The 15,250-nt window shown below is 41.4% G+C and overlaps 1 protein-coding gene across 1 annotated transcript in view; it reads left to right on the plus strand.

The window, feature by feature from the left end:
• Nucleotides 1-15,250, plus strand: part of Cyp2c24 (cytochrome P450, family 2, subfamily c, polypeptide 24) — a 62,267-nt gene that overhangs the window by 42,188 nt on the left and 4,829 nt on the right. The window contains exons 5-6 of the mRNA NM_001271354.1: nucleotides 8,545-8,721; nucleotides 14,937-15,078. Coding sequence (NP_001258283.1) covers nucleotides 8,545-8,721; nucleotides 14,937-15,078 — 319 coding nt within the window. The remainder of the gene's footprint in view (nucleotides 1-8,544; nucleotides 8,722-14,936; nucleotides 15,079-15,250) is intronic.

A 15,250-nucleotide genomic window follows, 5' to 3' on the forward strand; every position in this document is an offset into this window, starting at 1 on the left:
TATGTCCATTGATGAGAGTGGGGTGTTGAAATCTACCACTATTATTGTGTGAGGTGCAATGTGTGTTTTGAGCTTTAGTAAGGTTTCTTTTACATATGTAGGTGCCCTTGTATTTGGGGCATAGATATTTAGGATTGAGAGTTCATCTTGGTGGATTTTTCCTTTGATGAATATGAAGTGTCCTTCCTTATCTTTTTTGATGACTTTTAGTTGGAAATTGATTTTATTTGATATTAGAATGGCTACTCCAGCTTGCTTCTTCTGACCATTTGCTTGGAAAGTTGTATTCCAGCCTTTCACTCTAGGTAGTGTCTGTCTTTGTCTCTGAGGTGCGTTTCCTGTAGGCAGCAGAATGCAGGGTCCTCGTTGTGTATCCAGTTTGTTAATCTATGTCTTTTTATTGGGGAGTTGAGGCCATTGATATTGAGAGATATTAAGGAATAGTGATTATTGCTTCCCGTTATATTCATATTTGGATGTGAGTTTATGTTTGTGTGCTTTCATTCTCTTTGTTTTGTTGCCAAGACGATTAGTTTCTTGCTTCTTCTAGGGTATATCTTGCCTCCTTATGTTGGGCTTTACCATTTATTATCCTTTGTAGTGCTGGATTTGTGGAAAGATATTGTGTAAATTTGGTTTTGTCATGGAATATCTTGGTTTCTCCATCAATGTTAATTGAGAGTTTTGCTGGATACAGTAACCTGGGCTGGAATTTGTGTTCTCTTAGGGTCTGTATAACATCAGTCCAGGATCTTTGGCCTTCATAGTTTCTGGTGAGAAGTCTGGTGTGATTCTGATAGGTCTCCCTTTATATGTTACTTGACCTTTTTCCCTTACTGCTTTTAATATTCTTTCTTTATTTTGTGCGTTTGGTGTTTTGACAATTATGTGACAGGAGGTGTTTCTTTTCTGGTCCAGTCTATTTGGAGTTCTGTAGGCTTCTTGTATGTCTATGGGTATCTCTTTTTTTAGGTTAGGGAAGTTTTCTTCTATGATTTTGTTGAAGATATTTACTGGTCCTTTGAGCTGGGAGTCTTCACTCTCTTCTATACCTATTATCCTTAGGTTTGATCTTCTCCTTTTTTCCTGGATTTCTTGTATGTTTTGGACCAGTAGCTTTTTCTGCTTTACATTATCTTTGACAGTTGAGTCAATGATTTCTATGGAATCTTCTGCTCCTGAGATTCTCTCTTCCATCTCTTGTATTCTGTTGGTGAGGCTTGTATCTACAGCTCCTTGTCTCTTCTTTTGGTTTTCTATATCCAGGGTTGTTTCCATGTGTTCTTTCTTGATTGCTTCTATTTCCATTTTTAATTCCTTCAACTGTTTGATTGTGTTTTCCTGGAATTCTTTCAGGGATTTTTGTGTCTCCTCTCTATGGGCTTCTACTTGTTTATTTATGTTTTCCTGGAATTCTTTCAGGGATTTTGGCGATTCTTTCAGGCATTTTTGTGATTCCTCTCTGTAGGCTTCTACTTGTTCTCTAAGCGAGTTCTTCACGTCTTTCTTGAAGTCCTCCAGCATCATCATCAAAAATGATTTTGGAACTAGATCTTGCTTTTCTGGTGTGTTTGGATATTCCATGTTTGTTTTGATGGGAGAATTGGGCTCCGATGGTGCCATGTAGTCTTGGTTTCTGTTGCTTGGGTTCCTGCGCTTGCCTCTCGCCATCAGATTATCTCTAGTGTTACTTTGTCCTGCTATTTCTGACAGTGGCTAGACTGTCCTATAAGCCTGTGTGTCAGGAGTGCTGTAGACCTGTTTTCCTCTCTTTCAGTCAGTTATGGGGACAGAGTGTTCTGCTTTCCGGCGTGTGGTTTTTCCTCTCTACAATTCTTCAGCTGTTCCTGTGGGCCTGCGTCTTGAGTTCACTAGGCAGCTTTCTTGCAGCAGAAAAGTTGGTCTTACCTGTGGTCCCCAGGCTCAAGTTCGCTCGTGGGGTGCTGCCCACGGGCTGTCTGCGGCGGCAGCAACCAGGAATACCTGTGCCGCCCCTTCCGGGTGCTTCAGTGCACCAGGGTTCCAGATGGCCTTTGGTGTTTTCCTCTGGCGTCTGGATGTGCGCAGAGTGCAGTCTCTTCTGGTTTCCCAGGCTTGTCTGCCTCTCTGAAGGTTCAGCTCTCCCTCCCACGGGATTTTGGTGCAGAGAACTGTTTATCCGGTCTGTTTCCTTCTGGTTCTGGTGGTGTCTCAGGCACAGGGGTCCTGCCACTCCTGGGCCCTCCCCCACGGGAGCCCAGAGGCCTTATACAGTTTCCTCTTGGGCCAGGGATGTGGGCAGGGGTGAGCAGTGTTGGTGGTCTCTTCCGCTCTGCAGCCTCAGGAGTGCCCACCTGACCAGGCGGTTGGGTCTCTCTCTCACAGCGTCTGGGGGCAGAGAGCTGCTGCGGGCCGGGCCCATTTGTCGATTCTTGATCTTAGAGCATAAGCCATTGGTGTTTTGTTCAGGAAATTTTTTCCAGTGCCCTATGTGTTCCAGATGGTTCCCTAGTTTTTCTTCTATTAGTTTGAGTGTGTCTGGTTTGATGTGGAGGTCCTTGATCCACTTGGACTTAAGCTTTGTACAGGGTGATAAGCATGGATCGATCTGCATTCTTCTACATGTTGACCTCCAGTTGAACCAGCACCATTTGCTGAAAATGCTATCTTTTTTCCATTGGATGGTTTTGGCTCCTTTGTCAAAAATCAAGTGACCATAGGTATGTGGGTTCATTTCTGGGTCTTCAATTCTATTCCATTGGTCTATCTGTCTGTCTGTACCAATACCATGCAGTTTTTATCACTATTGCTCTGTAATACTGCTTGAGTTCAGGGATAGTGATTCCCCCTGAAGTCCTTTTATTGTTGAGGATAGCTTTAGCTATCCTGGGTTTTTTGTTATTCCAGATGAATTTGCAAATTGTTCTGTCTAACTCTTTGAAGAATTGGATTGGTATTTTAATGGGGATTGCATTGAATCTGTAGATCGCTTTTGGTAAAATGGCCATTTTTAGTATGTTAATCCTGCCAATCCATGAGCATGGGAGATCTTTCCATCTTCTGAGGTCTTCTTCAATTTCCTTCTTCAGTGTCTTGTAGTTCTTATTGTACAGATATTTTACTTGCTTGGTTAAAGTCACACCGAGGTACTTTATATTATTTGGGTCTATTATGAAGTGTGTCGTTTCCCTAATTTCTCTCTCGGCTTGTTTCTCTTTTGTATAGAGGAAGGCAACTGATTTATTTGAGTTAATTTTATACCCAGCCACTTTGCTGAAGTTGTTTATCAGCTTTAGTAGTTCTCTGGTGGAACTTTTGGGATCACTTAAATATACTATCATATCATCTGCAAGTAGTGATATTTTGACCTCTTCTTTTCCGATCTGTATCCCCTTGATCTCCTTTTGTTGTCTGATTGCTCTGGCTAGAACTTCAAGAAGTATATTGAACAAGTAGTGAGAGAGTGGGCAGCCTTGTCTAGTCCCTGATTTTAGTGAGATTGCTTCAAGTTTCTCTCCATTTAGTTTAATGTTAGCAACTGGTTTGCTGTATATGGCTTTTACTATGTTCAGGTATGGGCCCTGAATTCCAATTCTTTCCAGGACTTTTATCATGAAGGGGTGTTGAATTTTGTCAAATGCTTTCTCAGCGTCTAATGAAATGATCATGTGGTTTTGTTCTTTCAGTTTGTTTATATAATGGATCACGTTGATGGTTTTCCGTATATTAAACCATCCCTGCATGCCTGGGATGAAGCCTACCTGGTCATGGTGGATGATTGTTTTGATGTGCTCTTGGATTCGGTTTGCCAGAATTTTATTGAGTATTTTGGCGTCGATATTCATAAGGGAAATTGGTCTGAAGTTCTCTTTCTTTGTTGTGTCTTTGTGTGGTTTAGGTATAAGAGTAATTGTGGCTTCGTAGAAGGTATTCGGTAGTGATCCATCTGTTTCAATTTTGTGGAATAGTTTGGATAATATTGGTATGAGGTCTTCTATGAAGGTTTGATAGAATTCTGCACTAAACCCGTCTGGACCTGGGCTCTTTTTGGTTGGGAGACCTTTAATGACTGCTTCTATTTCCTTAGGAGTTATGGGGTTGTTTAACTGGTTTATCTGTTCCTGATTTAACTTCGGTACCTGGTATCTGTCTAGGAAATTGTCCATTTCCTGAAGATTTTCAAGTTTTGTTGAATATAGGTTTTTATAGTAAGATCTGATGATTTTTTGAATTTCCTCTGAATCTGTTGTTATGTCTTCCTTTTCATTTCTGATTTTGTTAATTTGAACGCACTCTCTGTGTCCTCTCATTAGTCTGGCTAAGGGATTATCTATCTTGTTGATTTTCTCACAGAACCAACTTTTGGTTCTGTTGATTCTTTCTATGGTCCTTTTTGTTTCTACTTGGTTGATTTCAGCTCTGAGTTTGATTATTTCCTGCCTTCTACTCCTCCTGCGTGTATTTGCTTCTTTTTGTTCTAGAGCTTTTAGGTGTGCTGTCAAGCTGCTGACATATGCTCTTTCCTGTTTCTTTCTGCAGGCACTCAGCGCTATGTGTTTTCCTCTTAGCACAGCTTTCATTGTGTCCCATAAGTATGGGTATGTTGTACCTTCATTTTCATTAAATTCTAAAAAGTTTTTAGTTTCTTTCTTTATTTCTTCCTTGACCAGGTTATCATTGAGTAGAGCATTGTTCAATTTCCAAGTATATGTGGGCATTCTTCCTTGATTGTTATTGAAGACCAGTTTTAGGCCATGGTGGTCCGATAGCACGCATGGCATTATTTCTATCTTTCTGTACCTGTTGAGGCCCGTTTTTTGACCAATTATATGGTCAATTTTGGAGAAAGTACCATGAGGAGCTGAGAAGAAGGTATATCCTTTTGCTTTAGGATTGAATGTTCGATGAATATTCGTTAAGTCCATTTGGCTCATGACTTTCTTAGTCTGTCTACATCTCTGTTTAATTTCTGTTTCCATGATATGTCCATTGATGAGAGTGGGGTGTTGAAATCTCCCACTATTATTGTGTGAGGTGCAATGTGTGTTTTGAGCTTTAGTAAGGTTTCTTTTACATATGTAGGTGCCCTTGTATTTGGGGCATAGATATTTAGGATTGAGAGTTCATCTTGGTGGATTTTTCCTTTGATGAATATGAAGTGTCCTTCCTTATCTTTTTTGATGACTTTTAGTTGAAAATTGATTTTATTTGATATTAGAATGGCTACTCCAGCTTGCTTCTTCTGACCATTTGCTTGGAAAATTGTTTTCCAGCCTTTCACTCTGAAGTAATATCTGTCTTTGTCTCTGAGGTTTGTTTCCTGTAGGCAGCAGAATGCAGGGTCCTCGTTGCATATCCAGTTTGTTAATCTATGTCTTTTTATTGGGGAGTTGAGGCCATTGATATTGAGAGATATTAAGGAATAGTGATTATTGCTTCCCGTTATATTCATATTTGGTTGTGAGGTTATGTTTGTGTCCTTTCATTGTCTTTCTTTTGTTGCCAAGATGATTAGTTTCTTGCTTCTTCTAGGGTATATCTTGCCTCCTTAATTTGAGCTTTACCATTTATTATCCTTTGTAGTGCTGGATTTGTAGAAAGATATTGTGTAAATTTGGTTTTGTCATGGAATATCTTGGTTTCTCCATCTATGTTAATTGAGAGGTTTGCAGGATACAGTAACCTGGGCTGGCATTTGTGTTCTCTTAGGGTCTGTATGACATCAGTCCAGGATCTTCTGGCCTTCATAGTTTCTGGCGAGAAGTCTGGTGTGATTCTGATAGGTCTGCCTTTATATGTTACTTGACCTTTTTCCCTTACTGCTTTTAATATTCTTTCTTTATTTTGTGCATTTGGTGTTTTGACAATTATGTGACGGGAGGTGTTTCTTTTCTGGTCCAGTCTATTTGGAGTTCTGTAGGCTTCTTGTATTTCTATGGGTATCTCTTTTTTTATGTTAGGGAAGTTTTCTTCTATGATTTTGTTGAAGATATTTACTGGTCCTTTGAGCTGGGAGTCTTCACTCTCTTCTATACCTATTATCCTTAGGTTTGATCTTTCATTGAATTCTGGATTTCCTGTATGTTTTGGACCAGTAGCTTTTTCTGCTTTACATTATCTTTGACAGTTGAGTCAATGATTTCTATGGAATCTTCTGCTCCTGAGATTCTCTCTTCCATCTCTTGTATTCTGTTGGTGAGGCTTGTATCTACAGCTCCTTGTCTCTTCTTTTGGTTTTCTATATCCAGGGTTGTTTCCATGTGTTCTTTCTTGATTGCTTCTCTTTCCATTTTTAGTTCCTTCAACTGTTTGTGTTTTCCTGGAATTCTTTCAGGGATTTTTGCGATTCTTTCAGGGATTTTTGGGATTCCTCTCTGTAGGCTTCTACTTGTTTATTAATGTTTTCCTGTGTTTCCCTAAGGGAGTTCTTCATGTCTTTCTTGAAGTCCTCCAGCATCATGATCAAATATGATTTTGAAACTAGATATTGCTTTTCTGGTGTGTTTGGATATTCCATGTTTGTTTTGTTGGGAGAATTGGGCTCCGATGATGCCATGTAGTCTTGGTTTCTGTTGCTTGGTTTCCTGCGCTTGCCTCTCGCCATCACATTATCTCTAGTGTTACTTTGTTCTGCTATTTCTGACAGTGGCTAGACTGTCCTATAAGCCTGTGTGTCAGGCTTCCTGTAGACCTGTTTTCCTCTCTTTCAGTCAGTTATGGGGACAGAGTGTTCTGCTTTCGGGCGTGTAGTTTTTCCTCTCTACAGGTCTTCAGCTGTTCCTGTGGGTCTGTGTCTTGAGTTCACTAGGCAGCTTTCTTGCATCAGAATGGTTGGTCTTACCTGTGGTCCTGAGGCTCAAGTTCGCTCGCGTGGTGCTGCCCACGGGCTGTCTGCGGCGGCAGCAACCAGGAAGACCTGTGCCACCCTTTCCGGGATCTTCAGTGCACCAGGGTTCCAGATGGCCTTTGGTGTTTTCCTCTGGCGTCCAAGATGTGTATGCAGAGTGCAGTCTCTTCTGGTTTCCCAGGTGTGTCTGCCTCTCTGAGGGTTTAGCTCTCCCTCCCACGGGATTTGGGTGCAGAGAACTGTTTATCCGGTCTGTTTCCTTCAGGTTCCGGCGGTGTCTCAGGCAGGGGTCCTGCCGCTCCTGGGCCCTCCCCCACGGGAGACCAGAGGCCTTATACAGTTTCCTCTTGCGCCAGGGATGTGGGCAGGGGTGGGCAGTGTTGGTGGTCTCTTCCGCTCTGCAGCCTTAGGAGTGCCCACCTGACCAGGCGGTGAGGTCTCTTTCCCACAGGGTCTGGGAGCAGAGAGCTGCTGCGGGCCGGGAGGTTTGACATTTTTATTGTTTACTGGATTTCCTGGATATTTTGGGTTAGGCATTGTTTTTTTTAATGTTTTGTATTTTCTTGGACTGTTGTATTGTCAATATCTTCTAAGGTTTATTCTACATCTGAAATTCTTTCTTCTATGTCTTATGTTTTGTTGTTGATGATTACATCTGTAGCTTCTGACTTTTTTCTAGGTTTTCTTTTTCTAGGGTTGCCTCTATTTGACTTTCCTTTATTGTTTCTACTTCCATTTCTAGGTCTTTGGCCACTTTGCTCAATTCCCTCACTTTTTTGATTGTGTTTTTCTGTATTACTTTAAGGGATTTATTTGTTTCCTCTAAGGACTTCTATGTGTTCACCTATGTTTTCCTGTATTTCCTTCAGTTAGTTTTTTATATCCTCCTTAAGGGACTCTATTATCTTCATGAAATAGGATTTTAGGTCGGCATCCTGGTTTTCAAGTGTGTTGGTGTATCCAGGGCTTGTTGTGGTGGGAGAACTGGGTTCTGATGGTGTCAAAGTATACTGGCTTCTGTTGCTTATGGTCTTGTGCTTGCCTCTCAGCATATGATTATCTCTGGTGTTAACTTGCCTGGTTGTCTCTGTCTAGAGCCTGCCTCCTTTGTCCCTGGATTGCTGTAGGTATCCTGGGAGACCTGTGGCCCTGGTAGGCCTCCAGACTGTGGGGTTTTCAGAGGGTGATACATACCGATAATCTGTTGTCCAGTGGATTTCCTGGTAGGCCTTCAGATGATTGGGTCTGTTGCCCTGGGTGAAGCAGACCTCCTGATTGGCCTTCAGACTGTAGGGTCTTCAGAGTACAGGCCAGAAGAGAGGTGTAGTTTGAGCAGAGGGGATGTATCTTGAGTCTGCTGGGCTCCTGAGATGTTCCAGCTGCTGCAGTTATTTGGGAAGGCTTCTTACCTGTTGCCCTGGGTACAGGAGATCTCCTGAGAGGCGTTCAGACTGTGGGATCTTCAGAGAAGCAGACATGCCAATGATGTGCCCTGGTGGAAGGCATAGGCCAGAGATAATGTGGAATTTGAAAGGAGGAGATGGGCCCCCAAGCAGTACTCTCTCTCTTTTTTTAAAATGGCATTTGACTATGTTAACCCAGTTATTCTCAAACTCAAAGGCTCTGGCAATTCGCTCACATAGCCCTTTTGTGTAACTAGATTGCAAATGTGAGTGACCACATTCAGCCTAATAAACATATTTTCAAAAATGTTTAAGGTTTGCAATGCTCTCCCTGCCTTCATCGATTATCTCCCAGGAAGCCATAATAGAGTAATTAAAAATTTTGCTGAAATAAAAAGTTATATTTTGAGACGAGTGAAAGAACATCAGGAAACACTGGACATGGACAATCCTCGGGACTTTATTGACTGTTTCCTGATCAAAATGGAACAGGTAAAGTGTTATTTGTCAGCTTGCATTTTGTGTTTCATGAATTGTTTCTATTTTTATTGGGGAAATTCAACCTTGCAGGTAAGAACCACTTGGTATACAATTTAGTTTCCTATTATGGAAATGAATTGGACTAGCATCATTTAAGATTTAAAATTGAATTGTTACAAAATCAGAATTATTTAGTAAGTTATATGAAAAAAGGGAATATAAGCTTCAGGTGAGTTAGACATAAACAACTTAAAATGCAAACTATTAAACATTAACATAAAAAATGGACTTGATCATATAGAAGAATGATAAACATGTTCTTAATGTGTCAGGCTTCCCCAGTGACTTAGGCTTGTTGCTAACCTTTGAGTATTATGAGTAAAGCATCAGCGGTGAGAATTTAAGATATGTACTGTGAAGTGGTGAGAGACTCAAATGTGTGTGGTGATACAGAGGAGGGTAAGAACCTTAGCTGCTCTAACGAGAATCGATCTGAACAGATAGATAATCAGGTAAAAATGTCTTTGAGGTACTCTGAAAATGTAGGCCTGGGCATGAAGAAATTACACTTATTTAAGAATTTGTTTAAAACAAAACAAGAGTGCAATGCTCTTGCTACCCAGGGGGAACCACCAAGTTCAGTAGAGTGATATCTGAGATCAGAATGGAGTTCAAGAACCAGCTACAAGCCCTATCCCTTCTTTAGACTGTCTTTTTTTTTTTAAGAGTAAAGTTAAACTTTACAGTAATTTTTTTCTATATACAAAGAATTACAGTACATGTTTATGGGGACTCCTAGCACAGGATTCCCCTCTTTTTCACTAGGTTCACTTCCAGCTGACAATTGGTTGGGGGGTGAGAGAACACAGTGATGGACCTTTGTTGAACCCCTTTCCCCGCTTAAAAAATATAGCTTTCTAGTCCGTTTTCTTTGCCAAGACCTAGAAAGCTGCTTTTCCACGAGCTCCTAGATGCTGTACTCACCCAACATCCACACTCACCTACATACATACAAGACGGCAGCACCACAACCTGGAGACCGCCTGCTCTGCCCACCCTAGAAACAACACCAACACCTCAGTTTCTGCTCTGCTCCCTGTCTGCCTCTGTCAAGCTGCACTAAGCTCCCAGAAAAAACAACTGGGGTCTCTCATAGACTGATGTTCTAACGTCACAGGAAGGCTGCTATATGGGAAGAACCACAAGAGTTTAATGTGTTTTGCTTCTACTGATCAGGAAACATCTCTTTTGAGGTTGTAGTTGTCTAGTTAAAATAAGCTCTTCCAATGTCCATAAACACTGCCCTTATTCTTCACAAGCAATTGAGACGCTGCCGCAAGAGGGGAAGAGGTAGAGAAGCAGAAGGTAATGGCTATTCCACATCTATAGTTCTTTTCTGACCTTTCCTGGGCAGGATGGACAAAGGCTATGGTCAAGGTGATACTAGCCCTAAGCAACTCAGTGGCCATCATCTTGACACAGGATCTCTTCCTCCTCTGGATTGTACTGAAACACTCTAGGGTAGGGCTGGCAGGCATGACTGACACTGCCTGCTTCCCTCCTCTCAGAGCTGAAAGGAACCTATATGCATTCTCTTCCCAAGCAGGAGCCTGGGTTTCTCAAGTCACAACTCCCTCAACCCTTGGCAGTGCTTACTTATACCATGAGATTAGCACCATCATTACATTGTTTTGTGTACAAAGCAATTATTTTTATTTCAATTTACACTATAGCAACTTCTGTACTGACCTAGGAAGCTCAACTGAGAGTGAACTGGTCACAGCCAATCAAAGCTCCTGCAGTAGCTACCTAGGTCTAAATGACTTGGGATAATTAACATGAATAGTTCAATTTTAACAGCAGTAAATTCCTGCTGCCACTCCTGTCCTGTGGTCTAGGAGGTGAGAACATTGGGCCTCTTCTCATCCAATGGCAAACCCCAAAAGGAGGACAATATCTCAACTCAGAGAGGTGGGTGTGTGCATCAAAGTGAAGGCTCCCCTGATTGCCCTGGATGGACAACCTAGGCATTCTTCCTGTTAGTTCTGGAACAATACTGGGAAACACCTTTTAATTCCAGCATCAGTGAACTTGAAGTGCAGAGCCACAAAGGCTCAGTGCTGTACTTCAAGCCCAGACTGTAGTGTGGGGTAGAGCATAAGTACCAAAGAGGCAGAATTGGTTTAAAAAAAAAAACAAACAAGGCCTGACACAGTGACAGTAATTTTAGGGACGCAGATATCTAAAATACTTTGGGGTGGTAAATAATGGCTACCACCTATTGAAGTGGTCGGCTCTGGCAGGGAGGAAAATTGAGATGTGAATGCAAATTGGAACGATTCCCTTATATTGTCTGCCCTACAACTACACAAGAGATGGATTAGTTACTACCTATGAACATCTCTGCCTTTGGCTTGTCCCTGGACACTACTTCCTGGGAGCTGTCTCACTGGCAGACTCTCTGGCCACCCAAAATGTAAGCTAAATGCTAATGCCAAAATACCACCCATTTCTCTGCTGCCAATTCGCACCCTTGAAGGAAGGGCTATTACAGGAGCCAAAGCAGTCCAGGGGAATTGCAGGGTTCTCCATCCCAGCACGCGTGGTACTGAGGCCCAGAAACCAATGCCCAGTTCTAGCACTGTGCTCTGATGCTCTGAATGAGGTCCACTGTTGTTCACCTACACCCCCACTCCCTCTACTCCACACCCAGTACTCAGCTCAGAAGACGTTCTCCCAGCAGGTCTGGAAGGGAAGGCTCCAACAAATGGTGGTGAATGGAAATCTCAAAACAAAAGACAAGTGGCCAACTGTGCCCCCACCTCGCTCCCTCATGTCCTGGGAGTCACTTCTAGACAGCAGTCAAGCCAATCAGTTACTCAAACTAGTGTAGAGAAGCCATGTGAAGGTTAAACTTCTCCACTTAAAATTTTTACATAGCCTGCACCCCCCACCCCCCATTTCACAGTTTATTTCATGAAACAGAGCTACTGTAATCGAACACACAACATAGTGAAAGGAGACAGTGCAGTGCAGATATCTTTTTCTGATCACAACTACTGATGACAGGAGAGCAAAGGGCACAGGACTGGCACCGAGCAAACCTACTCACACAGCCTAAGAAATGAGGAACGGAAGGAGGGAGGGGCTACTAGCTGCAGTTATATACTTACATTCTCACACATGATAAATATGTAATATAGTGAACTTTAATGTCCTGGGTGAATTTCTTTAAAAATATTTTCTTCATGGTCTAAAATTTTTAAAAAAGAAAATAAGATGTTTTTTCTCTTCCTTTTCACAAAGAGCTTTTTCACTCTGACAATGTAGGAAGAGAGGATGAAGGGGAGAGAACTAGGCAGGGGTATTCAGAGAGGAGATTCTGAGGTTTCAGGGAAGTGCAGGGATCAGGCCCCCAAACTCGGGACAGCCCTGCCCCAGCCTCATCCCTCTGCCTGAGTTCAAGTGTCTCAATTCCAGAGACAGACTTTGGGAAATAAAAGCAGATCCTACTTGCAATTTTTATATAAAGCGCAAATGCCTCTATAACCACTGTTCTTTCCTCGAGAAGAGATGGGAGCTAACCTCAACAGGAACTTAGGGAGGAGGAAACTGGGGGAAATACAGACTCCTGTTGAAGGTATGAAAGTTGTGACTGAGTCAGAAAGGCCAGGAGATGCTAAGTTGGCAAAGCTGACAGGTAAACACATGATCTGAGAACAAAGGGCAGGTGGGTGTGGTACAACTACCCAAACAGCACTTCCTGCTGGAAGTTTGTGAGCTGGGGAAATGGCAGGGCAAGGTAGCACCAACAGATTCCCAGCCCTTGGGCCCCAGCTCAGGGCAGCAGTAACAGATAATCAGCAGTTACGAGGAGTCATCGCTTAGATTGGACATTGCTCCAAACACCACGTCTCTCCAGTCTTGGGGAAGGGTTTTGGCCTGCCACTGAGCTAAGTTACCAGGCATGTGCTCTCTGTAAGCCAGAGTGCAGCCATTTGCAGGGAAGTAGGGGGTGGGAGGGATTCTCTCCCTTCAGGTAGGAGGGCACAAGACCAGGAAAGAACTTCCTTGGAATCTGACACTCTTCTTAAAGGTGGTGTGTCTTGCTCGGAGCTTGCCAGAAATTCCCTATGTCCACGGCTGAGACTGAAATCTGAAAGCACCTGAGTGTTTGAGGAAATGAGGATGGGGGTGGGGGTGGGAGCTTCTTTCCTTTAGACTGTCTTAATGGTAGTTTCCATTATGGGAATATAGATTCTGACAATGTCATTAATCCTGCCTTATTCTCAGCCATCTTTAAAATTTTAAATTATGTATGTATTTATGTTCATTGGTGTTTTGCATATCAGAAGAGGCATCAGATCCCATGGAGCTACAGTTATAGATGGTTATGAGCCACCATAAGGTTGCTGGAAATTGAACTTCAGGACCTCTGGAAGAGCAGCCAGTGCTCTTAACTACTAAGCCATCACTCCAGCCATACCATCTTGCATTTTAATTTATCTCATATTTTAAAATTCTACCAATTTATTGATTGCTCCCAATGGATAATGTTGGATGTAACAGGAGAAGCAGGCATCTCTGTCAATTTTAATTTTATTTTGGATGTATGATGGTGAGTGAAATGGCTGAGTCATGTTCATTTCATTTTTACTTTTCTGAGTAACTGCCTATTTGTTTGCCAAGACTACTGTAGTAATCTACACTAGAATAGGAATATGCAGTGTTCCCTTTGTCTTCTTCCTTACCCGTACTTTCCAATGTTAAAATAGTCTCTCCAGTGACTAGCACTTTCATAATTGCATATAGCAACCATTATCCCCATGGTTTAGAGGACCACATACATGCTTAACCCCCTCTGACCTAGAGTCAGTGAGTTAAGAGTCAACTCACTGGGAACCTTTGAGATAGTGTTTCACTTATGGCCTTGTCCTTCTTTCACTCAGAAAATTTTGTATGTTGAGGCTTTTAAAAAAATTTCTGATAGTGTCTTTGGATTGTCATTATTGGGTCAATATATTTTTAACCTTTACTTTTTATTTTGTGCATGAATATGGGTAAATTCTTAGTTTACAAGTGTGCTAGTCTCTAAACCCATTCTTCCATCAACTTATATAAATCAATATATATTTATATACATGGATAAATAAACACACATATACAAACATATATATATATTATTTACAGTTATTGGTTTATACGTATGTTATTGTATCAGTATATAGAAGGAGAGTCAGAAGTCTCTTATTTAACTTTGTATCACACTTCAGAAACTTCCAACTCTGTCTGGGTACAGTGGTATATGCCTCCCATTTTCCATGTTTACATTTAATAATATATGATTATTAATATTGATGTTAAAGATGTATTGTTATTATTAATTAGTATAAAATTATGCAGAGGTGTTGTGTTTGTGACCCAGAGGTGTCAGGTCCTTTGGTGCTAGAATTATAGTGGTTGTGAGCTGCCAGAAATGGATTCTGGGAGTAGAACTTGGTGCTGTGGAAGAGCAACAGGAGTTTTTAATGGCGGAGTCATCTCTCCAGCCATTGTACAGATATTAAACTACTCATTCTCCAAGCAAGGTATACCATTTCCATTGCCATATGTGATTTGAAAGAAAGGAAGAAAGAAAGAAAGAGAACTGGAGAGATGGCTTAGCAGATAACACTGGCTGTTCTTCCAGAGGTCCTGAGTTTAAATTCTAAGCAACCACGTAGTGGCTCACAACTATCCATAATGAGATCGTGTGTCCCTTTCTGACTTGCAGGCATAAATGCAGGCAGAATACTATATACATAATAAATAAATAAATCTTAAAAAATGAAGGACCGGGGTTGGGGATTTAGCTCAGTGGTAGTGTGCTTGCCTAGCAAGCGCAAGGCCCTGGGTTCGGTCCCCAGCTCTGAAAAAAAAAAAAAAAGAAAAAAAAAGAAAAAAAAAAGAAAAAAAAGAAGGGCCAGTGGGTTTGTTATGTTATTGGTATGACATGCTCTGAGAAATTCAATTTTGATGCAAGGAAGAAATAAGGGCATAGAAATGAAGAATGAGTTAGTTAATTTACATTCTGTGTGATACTGTGCATTTGCTGTAATATTTTTACTATTCACTTCACATTCTAAATTAGTTTATTGTAAACCAACTCGTGTTACTTGAAAATTGTTGAAACTGGTCACTCCCTAATATGTATGGTCACTCTCTAATAATGAAATAAAAATTTCCAGGAAAAACACAATCCCCGTACTGAGTTTACTATTGAAAGCTTGATGGCTACTGTAAGTGATGTATTTGTAGCTGGATCAGAAACCACAAGCACTACCCTGAGATATGGACTCTTGCTCCTACTGAAACACACAGAGGTCACAGGTATGACTCTGAGATTTCTGAGGCAAAGTCAGTCTTCTTCAGATAGCCTGCAGAAATTTTAATATTGGTGTTTTGTGTCACCAGACGTCATTTGTACATATATGGTGAAATATAAATGAGACCTATTTTGATAATAGAGAAAATGAATAAGAGAAATAAAGCTACTGTGCTT

This window comes from Rattus norvegicus, chromosome 1 (assembly GCF_036323735.1).
Source record: "Rattus norvegicus strain BN/NHsdMcwi chromosome 1, GRCr8, whole genome shotgun sequence".
NCBI lineage: Eukaryota > Metazoa > Chordata > Mammalia > Rodentia > Muridae > Rattus > Rattus norvegicus.